Source organism: Heterocephalus glaber, unplaced genomic scaffold (assembly GCF_053883595.1).
Source record: "Heterocephalus glaber isolate CG9 unplaced genomic scaffold, H.glaber_assembly_v1.0 deba00001428, whole genome shotgun sequence".
Classification (NCBI taxonomy): Eukaryota; Metazoa; Chordata; class Mammalia; order Rodentia; family Bathyergidae; genus Heterocephalus; species Heterocephalus glaber.
In genome coordinates this window covers 32280503-32296647 of record NW_028258293.1, presented here as the reverse complement: position 1 = coordinate 32296647, position 16145 = coordinate 32280503, and the positions used below count along the sequence as shown (strand labels likewise).

Below are 16145 nucleotides of genomic sequence, written 5' to 3'. Positions count from 1 at the left end.
TTATTTATTTTTTGTACTGGGGATCGAACTTGGGACCTTGAGCTTGAGGCAGGCAGCAGAACCACTGAGCTAAATCCCTGGCCCTGACCCATCTAATTTTAGACCAGCCCTACCTCCTAACATCACATTGAGCTATCCCATCTCTGTGATTCAGTCACCTTTCAAAAGCCCTGCCTCTGAATGCATGAAGTTTTGCAGAGACATCTAGATATAAACCTTAACATCTATTATATGTGTAATGTTTGAATTATCACTTTTAAATATGTTGCCTAAAAGTCAGTTTTATTTCTCAACACTGAGTAGTAATTAGCTTTTATAGGCCATATGACAAACATCTGTTTTAGTGATCGTCAGATACATTCATTAGGCATTTATTTAATCGCTGAAATAGCTGTCAACTTGTAATTTTATTGTACTTGTGATGAATTGACTTTTAAAAATCAGCTTTAATATAGAAATAGATCGTGCTTTGTGATCATAGGACAAATATACAGATGCTTTTAATATTAATTGGCTTTAAGAATTGTGTTTGACACAGGTAGTCCTTTAAAAGTAATATGAAAACTCAGATTGCAAGAACAGTAATTAGATTTTGCTTATTTGCAGTATAAGAAATTTCTTTAAAACAGCAATTTTCAAATTGTTTTTCATGAAGCCCTGAGGTTTTTCTAGAAATGCTTCTGAGCTCATATTATTACTCAGCTAGGACTTCTATAACAAACTACTTCAAAATGGGTAAGTTAAACAACAGAAATTTATGTTCTCACAGGTCTGGGGTCTGGAAGGCCAAATCACAGTGCTGACACATTTGGTCCTAGTGAGGGCGTTCTTGGCTTGCACACAGCTCTTGCCTTACTGTAGCTTTACATGGCATTTTCTCTGTGTATGGAGAGGGGAGAGAAAAATGTTTCTGATCTGTCTTCCACTTCTTATAATGCATCAGTTAATTATCTCTTAAAGACCTTGTTTCCAAATACAGTTGTTTGAATAGGGGGTTAAGGTTTCAACATGAATTTTAAAGGCATGCAGTTCAGCTCCTAATAATCCAGGAAAGATTTTGTTGGGGAAAAAATGATATACAAAAGAAAAAGGGAAGTTGACAGTTACCACTCTTCTTAAATTACATAGCTTCTTCCATACAGGAATGTCTTAAAATTGCATTTACATGCAACTTTTAGGAACCCATTTGTGAAATGGAGTCTTCCCCTGGTAAACTTTCTTTGGACTCTAGTTCTCAATTTCTTAGTAATGTAAATTGATAGTATCTTACTTAAGTGCTATAAATGTTTCAAATATTAACATTAGCATGAGGATTCCTGGGGATCCTTAAAACTTTGTTTGTATTATAATGTTCTATAAATTACTATGGAATCTCATTGCAGTGGTTTCCAGGCTAATGATAAAAAGTTTAAGAATCAGAAGCTTTAACTCTGCTATGAAGTTTTTGATCCTAAATTAGCTTCACATTTTGTTTATTGGCACTTTCTTCCATTTAGAACACAGAATAATATTGGAAGCACCTGTAGTCCCTACTGCTCTAGGAGGCTGAGGGAGGAGCATCACTTTAGTCCAGGAGTTCAAGGCCAGCCTGGTCAACATAGTAAAACCTTGTCTCAAATGTTGAAAAAAAAAAAAAGGGAAAGAAGAATATTTTCATTCCATTCAGTTTTCAGATTTGGGAATCATCAAATAGTAATGATAGTTGTAAAAACATTTTGAAAAATAAAATTTATAGAAGTGCATATTGCTCATTTCACCAGTAATTTCCTTGAATTTCTCAAGTAAATATGTTTTGTTTTATATTGGATATATGGTAAAACTCCCTTGGAAGGAAAAATGACCCTGGGTTGGGGATTTAGCTCAGTGGTTCTAGCGCCTGCCTCGCAAGCTCAAGGTCCTGAGTTCGATCCTCAGTACCAGAAAAAAGAATGCAGTTGGCTAGTCTTTTAGTAAGTGGTTAGTTCAAAAATAAAAATGTTAAGAGAGGACCAGGGATGTAGCTCAGTGATACCGTATCTACTCAGTAAGCGCAAGGTCCTGAGTTCGATCCCTGAAACCAGGGGGGGGAAATGTTAAGAGAAATTGTGCTGTAGTTTTTCTCATTCCAAATTCTAACATGTGGTGAGAGTCCACTACATCTACTTATATTTTTTTCTGTACTGAGGATTGAACCCAAGACCTTCATACCGAGCTACATCTCTAGCCATATATATATATTATATATAATATTATATAATATATACAATATAACAATAATACATTCTGTGTTATAGAATATCATATACTATATATAATTTATTATTTTTTAAATTTAGAGACAGAGTTTAGCTAAGTTGCTATGGTTCCCAGGCTATGCTCTTATTTTAAACTTGCCATCTTCCTGCCTCAGCCTTCCGAGAGTATTAGGATTATAAGCCTGTGTCATTTCCAGCTCAAATTATTCTTTAAAATCCATTAAAACTTGGGCTGGGGATTTAGCTCAGTGGTTTCGTTGCCTGCTGCGCAAGCGCAAGGACCCGAGTTCGATCCCCGGTACCCCCCCCCAAAAAAATCCATTAAAACTTACAGAATGTCCTTTTGAAAACTTTTGTTTAAAAATAGCAATACTGAGTCAAAAACACAACTTTATTATATTATAGTCCTGCTGCTGAAGAATTACCCACAGTTTCAATTTGCTTTTTTCACCTCCTATTGAATCTTTCCCATTTGATTTTTATCCCACTGTGCTACCAAAGCTGCCCTTGCTAAGATTCCACCTAACATGCATTTTGTCAAATCCTCTGAATACTTTTCAGTACTTGTTTACTAAACATAATCCACAAGAGTTGGATCTTATTGCATCTCTCTCAGCTTCGTTGCTGTACCTCTGTGTTGTGCTTTCATATTTTCGTTTGCTGGCTCTTCTGTTTGACCCCTAAAACATTTGTATTTTCATTTGCTGGCTCTTCTGTGTAACAAACAGAAGTAGAAAAATCTATTGGAAACTCTGGAAGATATTGTAAAAATTATTCATTTAAACACAATATTCAACTATATATGTGGTTTAGGTTAAGAAATCACAACTACCAAAGCTAATAGATTTTCATCCACTTAATCAGAAAACATTTTTTGAATTGCCTACTCTATGAGAGATTTCTTAAGGCACTACATGACTGATATTCCTTTTTTTTTTTCCTGGTGTTTTGAGGCAGGGTCTTGCTATGTAACCAAGCTGGTCTTGAACTCACTGTGTAGCCCAGGCTGGCCTGACTTGTGGTGGTCCTCCTGCCTCAGCTTCCCGAGTGCTGGGATTACAGGCATGCGCCACCACACCTGGCTGGGACACTGATATTCTTTTTGTTTGTTTGTTTTTTGCTTTTGTACTGGAGATTGAACTCGGGTCCTTATGCTTGCAAGGCAGGCATCGAACCACTGAGCTAAATCCCCAGCCCCTATGCTGATAGTCTTGAGTCTGCAGTTTAGTAAAGAAGAAAAACAAAATAGGAACACAAATAAATATAATGCCAGACAGAATGTAATTGCTATAGTATGATATCAGAAATAAAGTAGTTTGGGAGTATGCACATGTTCTTAAATTGTTTTCATCTCTTCAATGTTTGTGGTAATATTTATGACTAATAAAATAAATAAGAATCAGTCTCTTTCTTCCCTTCTGAAATTATAGTGCTCAAAAAAATAATGTGACTAAGTGGACCAAGTTGGTAAGGTAGGAAGTGTTCAGGTTAAAAGAATATAGTGGTATTTAGGAGTAGTTACTCATTGTGACAGTTAAGGTTAATTGTTAACTTACTTGGCTTGGGAGCTGCCTAGGGACCTAGTAAACCATGTTTTGATGTGTCTGGATGGGTCCCGGAGGCATGACCTTGAGTTCTATATGTGGTCTCTGGCCTTTCTGTGGCATCGTGAGCTAAGCAGCTCTGCTTTGCCACGCCTTTCTGCCCTGATGTTTGTGCCTTTGAGCCAGCCAGTCACAGATTGAATTCTCTGAAACGATGAGCCAAATTAAACCTTTCTTGTCAAAGTTGTGGCATCCCACTGGGTATTATGCCCCAGTGATGGGATAGCTGATTAATATGATTCTTACAGTAGGCATTTAGATCAGTGAATGTGGGTTGCATAGTGGATGAAATTTGACTGTTAAGGACTTCACACCGTGCTATTTTGTTCATGAATACGTTGCATAGTCTTTTAGTTTGAATCTGGAATGTCCCCCAAAGGCCCATGTGTTAAAGCCTTGCTGTCTACTTCAGCCCTATGGAAAGGCCTACTGGCACAGCCTTAGTTCATTAGGACTTAAAGGGATTTGTGGGACTCTAGTACCTTCCCCCCTCTTTTTTGCTTCCTGGCAGTGAGATGAGCAGTTATAATCCACACATAGTCCCACCCTGATGTACTGTCTTGCCATAGGCTCAAAAGCCTGTGGATCCAATCATTCATTACCTGGAATCTCCAAAACTGTGAACCAAAATGAACCTTTTCTCTTCATAAAAATGTTGAGTTTTCCTCAGGTATTTGTTACAGTCACAGAAAATTTAGAAACACACATGTTAAAAAGAGCTTTGCAGATGTAATTGCTTATGAATTAACTGATGATATGATGGGATGATTATCTTGGATTATCTTCACGGGCCCAGTGTGAAAATGTGATTCCTTAAAAGTAGAACAGACAGGCGAAAAGAGAAGTCACATCTGAAGCTTTAGACAGACACTGCTGCTAGCTTCGAGATGGAGGGATCACATGGAAGGTATGCAGAGGAAATGGATTCTGTCAATAAACTAAAGGAGGTTGGAAGTGAGTTTTTGCCCACAACCTCCAGAAAGGAACACACTCCTGCCAATCTGTTTGTTTTTGTTTGTTTGTTTAAAGGTCTCAATATGTAGTTCCGGCTGGCCTCAAACTCACAGTGATCCTCCTGCCTTAGCCTCCCGAATGCTGGGATTACAAGTGTGTGCCACCATGTCTAGCTGTGTCAATCATTTGATAGCAGTTTTAAACTGTACGGGGGAACTCAGCTAAACGTGGATGCTGACACAGAATTTGTGAGAGTGAAAAATAGGTTTTTTGTTTGTTTTAAGATAGGGTTGCCCAGTCTGTCCTTGAACTCCTAGCCTCAAGACATCTCATTCCCAAGGAGCTGAGACTACAGGCACACACAACTGTACCTAACTTAAACTGGTGTCATTTTAAGAAGCTATATTTATAATAATTTAAAATTAATAGCAAATGAATACAGATTTATTATTAATACGGAATTTATAATATAATTGGAAAATAACCAATGGTTGGAAGTTTCTGAAGATTTCTTACAAAAAAATGTTTCCTTTTATTTTCATCAGAAGTGTGTTCTTTTCCTGTAAAAATCAAATAGAATCATGAACTTCTCAGTTGAGTGTATTTAATAATTTACTTTAAACCTAATCTGATATTTAAAAAATTTATTTATTGGAACCAAATCAAATGGTTAGAATGTGGTTAGCTGGAAAGAGAGTTTGGGTTTTGGAAAATCTGAGCTCTGTTCCTGGCTTCTTACCAAACTGTTGATCTCAGCAAAGTTTACCTCCCTTGTCTGAATCTGAATTGCTTCATCTGAGAAACTGCCATTTATTATTCATAGATGTCAGAATTAAATGGAATAATATGAAATACACTTGAAATATATCTGACATTGACCTAAAGTATAATTTACTGGTAAGATAATATACTGAAGATTCTATTGAAGCTTATATTGTTACTTCATTGTTAAGTATATAAAAGACTTAAAGTAACTTAGTTTGTAGAAGCTATCATGCAACAAAAACTACATACTTCCTAGGATGTTAAATTGTTATTAAATTATGAAGGTAAATAGATGACTTTATATGAAATGTGTAGAAAATCAAGATAATGCTCAGCATTGGGTCAGTTCTCTTGACTGCAGAGAGTCAAAGTTGTATTAGGCCGGTTCAGGGTTCACATTTTAATGCTCTTGAATATGCTGTAGTAGTCCTTTGAGGAAGTGGAGGAGGAAGTGCCTCCTGTATACAGTTCTCACATACACTTTGTAGTATAGATTCATATGTTGATATCTTCACTTTTAAGGTAGGAAATTGATTGACTTTTTAGTATATGTGCTGCCGAAGCAAGCACGTGATTGATTTTTTAAAACATTCTCTTCCTTCTTAAAGATTTATAAGGGCTAGACCTTCTCTGTCTTATTCACTATTGTGCATCAGAGGTCCTCAAATTAATGCCCTAGCACCTATTTTATAAGGCTTATGGATAAGAATATGTTTTACAGATGCTCATTTACTTTATTAATAGGTCATGTTGAATTCTAGTTAAATGAACTGTTATCTAGCCCCAAACCAAATTCCATTCTTTTATTAGCACACATAGGACCAAAAATGTACTCAATTACTATGTAACGTAATACACTATATGTATGTTAACCAGCTGGTATATATAATGTGGTATGTTATTACAATTTAAATTTCCTCAGTAATAAAAGTGTGGAAAGTGGAGTGTGGTAGCATTTCCCTATAGTCCCAGCTGCTTGGAGGTTGAAGGAGAATTGGTTGAGCCCTCGAGTCCTAGATCAACTTGGGCAACTTGGCACAAATATCTAAAAACAAAACAAAACAAAAAACCGCTATCAGTAATCCTAGCACTCAGGAGACTGAAGCAGGAGGATCTGGAGTTGGAGGCCAGCATGGCAAAACAAAACAAACACAAAACACACAATAAAAATGTGTTCTTTCTTGTTATATGAGTACTTATATAATATCCTTGATTTCACCTGTTGACACTGAAAGTTTAAAGTATTTACTGTCTGGCCCTTTACAGGAAATATTTACTGACCTCTAATATTAATCATGCCTGGCACAGTGCATAGCATATAGGTACTTGGTAATTATTTTTTGAGTGAATAATTATTATTAAATAATTTTGTAAAGGAGACATAAGGTCAAGTAGTCTACATCTTTCTGATTTTTATAGCTTGAAAAACAGTGACGCTCTCTTTATGGCAACAAGAGAGGTTGTTTAAGGGAATATTATAGGTTGTTTAAAAAGGGACTATTATAATTATTCACATCCTATATATTATTTTCTTCTGTAAGTTACCAAAGTGGGCAATTTTTATGATACCTAATATAGTATAGATCTGGAGTATAATTAATGTTTGACAATAAAATTTTATTTCTATAAATTTATTAATAATTAGATATTTTCTAATATAATAAATTAATAGGCTCACTACAAATTTTACTTATACTTGCCTGGGCTGTATTATGAATTCTTTTCTTCTTTAGCCATTCTTATTTATGCATTATTATACATGCTATTGATATTCTAGAGTAGGAATTGGCAAACTATAGCCAGATCCAGCTACCTACCTTTTTCTTTAATTTTGGGTTTTTGAGATAGGGTCTCACTTTGTAGTTCAGGGTGGCAGGCCTCACTCATGTCGATCCCCCTGCCTTATCCTCCCAAGTGCTGGGATTACAAGTGTGTGCCACCAGGCCTGGATCCTGCCTTTTTTAAAAAATAAGTTTATGTTGGAACACAGTGCAAGTCTATTTGTTTGCAGATATCTGCTTTCATGTTATAGTGCCAGGTTTGAGTAGTTTTAACAGAGTGTATATGGCTCTTAATGCCCAAGATATTTAACTTTGGCCCTCTCCAGGAAAAGCTTATTGTTATCTGGTCCAGAGAGCATATACATCATTTATTTCTCTTACTTGTATCTTTTATGAAATTTGGAACATTAGAAAGCAACTAACCAGAGCGGTGTAGTCATCTGAATGGCCAGAAGGGAAAGGAGAAGAAACAGGGATAGAACTGTCTTGGACTGATTTATTATCTGTTATGGTAGTTGTCTCTTGGTTCATAAGTTCCAGAAAGCAAGAACTATGTTCACCTTTTTGGGCATTATATTACTCAACTCTTTAAGTACATTGATTGTATGAATATATATGAAAGATGTTGGGCTGAGGATTTAGCTCAGTGGTTTCACCGCCTGCTGCACAAGTGCAAGGGCCCAAGTTCAATCGCTGGTACCAAAAAAAAGAAAGATGTCTAATAAATTTCCTTGAGTTTATTAATAGAAAGTTTTACAAATGCTGACTCCTAAAACTAACACTCCTTTAGCTTATGATTTTATGCTAGATTACAGACATCTCCATTTATATCCAGATGACCGAAGAAATACAAATGGTCAACAAATATATGAAAAAATGTTCTACATCTCTAGCCATTGGAGAAATGCAAATTAAAAAACACTTATTATACCTTATTCTGGAAAGAATGGCAGTCACTAAATAATAAATGGTGGCATGCCTGTGATGAAAAAGGAGCCCACCTTCATTGTTGGTGGGAATGTAAAGTAGTACAACCACTATGGAAATCAGTATGGAGATTTCTCAAAGAACTGAAATTAGAAATTCCATACAACCCAGCTAGCCCCTGCTAGGCATCTTCCCCAAAGACCTTAAGTTATCATGCTATAGTGATACATGCATACCAGTGTTTATAGCAGCACAATTCATAATAGCTAAATCCTGGAAGCAGCTTGTGTACCCAACAACAGATGATTGGATAAAGAAAATGTGGAATCTGTATATAATGGAATACTACTCAGCTATAAAGAATAATGCATTTGAGATGTTTGTGGGAGATATACTCTTCCACCCCCGTGACCTGCTTTTTTTGCTTAGGTCCCAACTCCCAACAACACATTCAGCTCTGAGCTTATCCATGGATTAATCCACAAATGCATAGTGTCCTCATGATCCATTCACCTTCCCAAAGCCCCACCTCTGAGTTTGTGAGACTTTGGAAGGACATTCCAGTTCCAAACCCCAGCAGTTCAGTTGCACCCCCTAATTAAGGCCTTTATTGTCTCTTACCTGAATCTTGACCTTCTGATTGATCTCCCTGCATAATAATCTTGGACCCTTGTATCAACACCTAGATGCTACAAGACTGACCTGTTGAACACAAAAATGTTACTGTATCACTTTCAGATTTATTTAGCAGTTTCTTTTTGCTTTCAAATCTAGACACATACAGAACATGACATCTTTTTCATCCATCCCTCCCAGTTTTTGCATACAGTGTATCTTCCTGGAGTGCTTTGTCACAAACATGTTTTCCTGGTAATCTTGTCTCTTAGGTTTCAGCTCAAATTCTGCCATCTCTTTGAGGCCCTTTCCTAAGAAGAAATTCCTTTGTGGACTTATGTTTAACTTTGTTATAGAAACTATCACACAATTTTATATTGGACATTGACTCTGTACCACTGTGTACCAAGGAGTGTGTTTAATGCTGTTTTGTCAGCTTTTCCATTGCTTTATCAAAATGCCTGTAACCCACAACTCAGGAGGAGAGATTTATTTTGGTTTATGGTTTCAGAGGCTTCAGTCCTTGTTTAGTTGGCTTCAAGGCAGAGACATCATGGCAGATGGCCATGGTAAAGGAAAGCTGCTTGAGTCATGGCATGGGGGAAATCCAAAGGGTCCAGGGACTAGATATTCCCCAGGATCGTGCTCCATGGACCTGCTTTTTTCCAGCTAGACCTCACCCCCACGTAGCCTATTCTGCTATTAACTCATCAGTGGACTGACTAATCAATGATATTAGTACCCTCACAATCTAATCACCTTACCAGTAGTCTTTTAATCCAGTCAAGTTGACAGTCAAGATTAATGGGCACAACTGCTTTGTTTACATTATCTCAACATTAAAATACTGCTCATACTCATTTTAACAAGTAAATTAATATTGAGAGACATAGCAAAGCCAGCATTCAAACCCAAGAATTGGTGAATCCAGTACTTTGAAATGCCATTCATGGAACACCCCTCACATTTGTCTTTCTTGTAGATTGTATCTTGAATGCTTATTTTCTTTTTTCATGAATCAATATGACGAAGTAATCACTTAGACAGTTTTCTTTCCCTTGACTGTTATAAGCTTATATTCATTTCTCAGTTGTAGTCATTAGCCAGTTTTCTGGAATTTTTTGGAATTTTTTGGAATTTTTACCTTCCCTGGAGCACTTGATCTTTTATCTTTCTCTTTGTTTCACCATTGTACATACGTAGTACTGAGATATGTTTCTTTTTTCATTAAAATCAATGGGATATAATTATAATACAGTAAAATACTATTTACTTAAATCTACAGCAAGTACCTGGCATCTGCTGGATCTTCTTCCTTTTTGCTCATAGCAAACAATACCAGCCTGAGCCTTTATTGCTAAGCCTAGGTTTAGCAGTCTTATATGCTAGCACAATTAAAGTAAAAATGGCAAGAAAAAATGGCAGTGAGGAGCTCTAGTGATCATGTGAAATCAAAATTACTGAGAATCCAATGGAGCGGTGAAAAAACCTTAAGGTTTTGGCAATAAGGATGGAAAGTAGGTGGTGGGTGTGTGAGGTATTTGGAAGGTAGAATCAACAACCTTTTCTTTTTAAATAAAATTAGTACACTTTGGGCTGGGGATTTAGCTCAGTGGTTTTGCCGCCTGCTGTGCGAGCACAAGGACCCATTTGATCCCTGGTACCCAAAAAATAAAAATAAAATTAAATTAGTACACTTTGGGCCGGGGATTAACTCAGTGGTTTCGCCACCTGCCTCACAAGTGCAAGGTCCCAAGTTCGATCCCCAGTAAAAATTAGTACACTTCCATTGCATATCGTTTACAGTCATCTTGGGGAATGCACACATGTATATAATATAACTTGTTTCTGTTTTTAATCCCCTCCTTCTTCCTTCCCTCTTACTCATTCCTCCTGTAATTTCCTTTTTCCCGTTTTCACTTTTATTGATATTATTAATCTTTGGCTTATTTTTGTGGCATATAATGTTTACATTCATTGAAGTTAATTAGATTCCTGTACATAGCATCTCTTTATTTTTCTTATTTCCACTTTCCCTCCCCCTCACTCCTTGCCTTTAGTCTCTTAGACTGCTTCCCATTTGGAAGAGATCCATCCCCGTCTCCTATCAATCCTTTATTAATCTCTTTGTATGTTGCCTTTCTCAAATGAGAGATACCATATCGTATTTAAGCTTGTGTGTTTGGTTTACTTCACTCAAATTATTTTCTAGGTTCATCCATTTTCCTACAAATGTCTCAAATGTGTTGTTGTTCTTTATGGTGGAGTAGTATTCTATTATGTATAGCTGTCACATTTTTCTTTATCCGATCATCTGTTGATGGGTGTACAGACTGCTTCCAAGATTTAGCTATTATGAATTGTGTTTCTACATAGATTAGCATGCATATATTGCTGTAGTTTGATGTCTTTGGGGAAGATACCATGAAGGGGGATAGCTGGGTCATGTGGAATGTCTCATTTTAGTTCTTTGAGTAGTCTCCATACTGATTTCCATAGTGGTTGTACTAGTTTACGTTCCCACCAGTAATGTAGTAGGTTTCCTTTTTCACCACAGCTTCACCAGCATTTGTTATTCTTTAATTTTTTGATGATGGCCATTCTTTCTGGAGTAAGGTGAAGTCTTAGTGGAGTTTAAATTTGTATTCACTAATGGCCAGAGATGTTGAACATTTTTCCGTATAGTTTTGGCCATTTGTACTTCTGCCCCTGTGAAGTGTCTGTTCATTTCGGTTGCCCATTTCTTTTTTCTTTTTCTGTTTTTGTTTTAAGACAGGGTCTTGCTGTGTAGTCCAGGGTGCCCCTGAACTCAGTATGTGCCCCAGGCTGGCCTCTAACTCAAGGCAGTCCTCCTGCCTCAGCCTCCCAAGCGCTGGGATTACAGGGATATGCCAGCACACATAGCTTCACTTGCCCATTTCTTAACTGGGTCTTTTATTTTATTTTATTTATTTTTTTCTTTTGATACCAGGGATTGAACTCTGGACCTTGCACTTGCAAGGCAGACGATGGAACCACTGAGCTAAATCCCCGGCCCTGGTTCTTTTATTTTAGATGGTCTAATTTTTTTTGAGTTCTTTATATATTCTAGATATTAGTCCTCTCAGGAATAGCTGACAAAAATTATTTTCCCCATTCTCTAGGTTGTCTCTTCATGCTGCTGAGTCTTTTGCTGTATAAAAGCTTTTTTTTTTTTTTTTTTTGGTACGGGGAGCAAACTTGGGACCTTGCACTTGCAGGGCAGGCAGTGGCACCACTAGAAGCTTTTTAATTTGATGTAATCCCATTTGTTGATTCTTGTTCTTATTTCTTGTGCAACTGCAGTTCTGCTTTGAAAATCCTTTCCTACACTTGCGGCCTCAAGTGTTTTATGTATTTTATGTTCCAGTAGGTTTAGTGTTTCTGTTTTGATGTTCAGATCTTTGATCCATTTTGATTTAATTTAGTATATATGAGAGATAAGGGTCCACTTTCAATGTTCTGCAGTTATCTAGTTTTTCCATCAACACTTGTTGAATAGGCTATCTTTCCTCCAGTGTATACTTTTGGCTCCTTTGTCAAAGATCAAATAGTTAAATGTGTCTGAGAATATTTCTGTAACCTCGGTTTTGTTCCATGTATTCATCTTTCTTTTGTTCCAGTACTGTGCTGTTCTTTTTATTACTCTTGCTTTGTAGTATAGCTTGAAGTCAGGTATTATGATGCCTCCTGCTTTGCTCTTGTTCCTCAAGATTGCTTTTGATATTTTGGGTCTCTTCTGGTTCCACATGAATTTTAGGATTGTTTTCTACAGATCTGTATAGTATGCTATTGGTATTTTGGTTGGAACTGCATTGAATCTGTATACCAGTTTTTGGAATATGGCCATTTTTACAATTATCTTTCCATTTTCTGACACCTTGTCTGCTTTTTCAGAGTACTATAGTTTTGTTTATAGAGGTCTTTCACTTCCTTGGTTAGGGTAATTCCTAGGTACAGTAAAACCTTGGTTTGCGAGCATAATTCATTCCGGAAACATGCTTGTAATCCAAAGCACTTGTATATCAAAGGAAATTTCCCCATAACGGAAACTGAGATGACATGTTCACAACACCAAAATATTCATATAAAAATGATTATGGTACTGTAATATAATACAAAATAATAAAGAAAATACAAAATATAAAGAAAAATAAATTAACCTGCACTTACCTTTGAAGAATTTTGTGACTGGTGTGAGGGAGACAAGAAAGAGGAGGGTTATCATGTAGGATGACTTTCACTATCATTAACCAAATCACTGCTGTTTATTGGCTCAAGGGATTCTTTTTCTTTTCATGCAACTTTGACAAGGAACCTATCCAATGACACTTGTTTGCTTCCTTTTGAGGATTTTGTGGAAATGTGATATTGTGATGTTGTTAAACAAATTCATTGCTTGCACTGCTACAGCCTTACTCAGGTGGTGCTTTTCTACAAAATTTTGCACTGTTTCCCAGGTATTACACATCTTCCTAATCTCATTTGAAGTGAGGAAATCCTCCACCTTTTTCTCTTCCTCCTCTGCAGACCAAGCTCTCCATAACCTCTTGCTGTTGGGAGATGATCACCCACAATCCTGCATATAGAATCATGCAATGTGTGACCTTTTGTGTCTGGTTTCTTTCATTAACTTGTTTTCAAGTATATAGCCTTTTACAGTATATAGTTACTCTACCCTCTCTCCCCCTGGTGCTGGGGGTAGAACTCAGTTCCTCAAACTTGCTAGCCAGGTGCTCTGCCCCTGAGCTATATCTTCAACCCTACTTCATTCCCTTTTTTTGGGTGGATAAAATTCCACTGTATGAATATATGGTTTATTCACTTATTGTGGACATTTGAATAGTTTCCACTTTTTGGTTATGGTGAATTATTTTTTCATTTTTCTTGTGTAAATACTTAGGATGGAATTGCTATGTTATGTTGAAACTCAATGTTTGAGAAACTGCCAGTCTCTTTTCCAAAGCACCTTCAGTATTTTACCCTTTCCCCTGGCAATCTATGAGCATTTCAGATGTTCCCCTATCCTCACCAGCATTTATTTTCTCAAGGGGGTGAAAAGTCTCTTCAGATTCTGATCTTTTAATATTTGGTATGGTCACTTAGGGGATAATGTGTGTAATACTCTGACAATTTCTTCTCCCTCTGTATGTCTCATATTTTTTTCTTTCTCTTCAAACTACAGTAATGTCAATGAGAACAAGTATGGTGGCTTACCAGGGAATGGAAAATGCATTATTTGTGAGCATTTGAAGAGCCTCCATTTTATAGGTTTTAGCTGTACCCCTTGCCTTGTATTCTTTTCCTATCCTAATATTGACCTGTGATTTATTGATTCAGTCATTTATTCATTTTTGGTACCAATTGAAAAAAGATGTTAATAGTTACACTAGTGCAGGTCAGGAAAAGGGTATAACCCCTGTCAGAGGTCCATTCAAGGTCTTATTCTTTGGTTCAGATGGGTCATCTCAGCATTTCTTTTCCTGCTACTTTTTTCTCCTACCTGCCTTCCTAGCCAGTTGTTCATGCTTAAGTATAATCTGGACCTGTTCCTCTCGCTTCGATTTCATTTTCCTTTTTGCTCCTTGAATTACGAAAACAGCATAAAATTGGTAGGCATCTTTGTGTAACCAGCTCCCTCTAGCTCTTGGGTTCTTGTTTTGGGGCAAAGAAGATTGAAGTCCACAAAACTGCAAGCGGCAAGCAGTGAGGAATGGCCAAATGTGTGTTTATTAAAAAAAAAAATAAAAGAGCTCCCTGCTTGTGAGGAAAGGGTTTCCATTAAGTGAAAAACCCTAAATGTTTAGGGATGCTTCTGGTTGCAGGTAGGCCTTTGTTGTCAGGAATGCAAGCTGCTTTGTTTACATTTTACTTCCTCCAAGGTCTCTCCCATTTGGTTGAGTACCTCTTTTTTTTTTTTTTTTTTTTTGTCCTTTGCATTTTGTTAGGTCCTGGTAGTCTGTTTAAGTTAATTATTCAGGACTCTGATATGCTAACTCACTTAAGCCCTGACTTTTAGTTTACTTTAGGTTAACTAGTCAGGCCTGTGCCCTATCTGCCTAACTTCCCCCTCTCCTCTCTTCATTTCCATCATTTGTCATTCCCATTTAACAGCCTCTAAGAGTAGGATATTACTCTTTTATTAGAGAAAAAAACTGGCTCATCGAGGTCAAAGCCATGCCATTTCTTCACATTAATCTTTGATAATAGCTTCCTCTGACCTCTAGTGAGGGAAGATATGCTGAAATCAGAGAAAACATCCTATACTGACTTTGGAGTGGAGCATTTATTTACTGTCTTATTTCTTCAGTTTATTACAGTGGCTCTGATTTGGCTGAAGGATTGATTAGGTAGGAAGAGAATCTGAGAGATTTACATTATATGCATATTATTTAAGATATCAAGTGCTCAGGAGTGAAATTTTTACTATACGCATAAAAAGTAGGACATTAGTATGTTGTATGGGTTGGAGATGATGTAGCTCAGTAGTAGAGTGTTCGCCTAGGGTTTGATCTCCAGCACTACCCCTTCGCGAAGAAAAAGTACAAGTTGGCATACTTTTGAATGTATTTCTGTTCTGAGCATAAAGATGAACAAACTAGCCATTGCCCACAGGAATGTCAGCCATTTGGAGAGATAGGATCAAATAATTATTATCATGTGAGAAATGTGTCCAAAAAGCTTGGGTAAAGTTTTTTTTTGTACTGGGGATCGAACTTGGGACCTTGCGCTTGTGAGGCAGGCGGTGGAAACACTGAGCTAAATCCCCGGCCTGGTAAAGTTGTTGTGAGCAGAAAACAGTGCTACAGAGATTATTTCTTGCCTTAAATTCAGTTGTCAAACAACAGCATTTCTGATGGATTTAACTAGTATAGCTTTCAGGGTGGAACTGGATTGGATTTAGTGCAAACTGTTCCTTTTATATGTGTATACTAACAAGAATACTTAGTATAATCATAAAAATTGCTTTCATACATTATTATTAATTTTCTCTAACAGATATGCCAAGAATTTAATAGCACCTGGGCCTGGGAGATGGAGAAGAAGGGCTATCTTGAAATGAGTGTTGAGTGCAAACTAGCCCTCTTAAAGGTAATGAATCTGTTACTTGTTATTATTTTATTTTAAAATTTTACTTTTAGGGCCAGGGATTTAGCTCAGTGGTTTCGCCTCCTGCTGCACAAGCGCAAGGACCTGAGTTTTATCCCTGGTACCAAAAAAAAAAAAATTTTTACTTTTGATTCCTG

General features: G+C 36.9%; 1 protein-coding gene across 1 annotated transcript in view; it reads left to right on the top strand.

The window, feature by feature from the left end:
* Rsf1 (remodeling and spacing factor 1) overlaps nucleotides 1-16145 on the top strand; it is a 133543-nt gene that overhangs the window by 47165 nt on the left and 70233 nt on the right. Inside the window, exon 3 of the mRNA XM_004869669.4 lies at nucleotides 15898-15990. Coding sequence (XP_004869726.1) covers nucleotides 15898-15990 — 93 coding nt within the window. The remainder of the gene's footprint in view (nucleotides 1-15897; nucleotides 15991-16145) is intronic.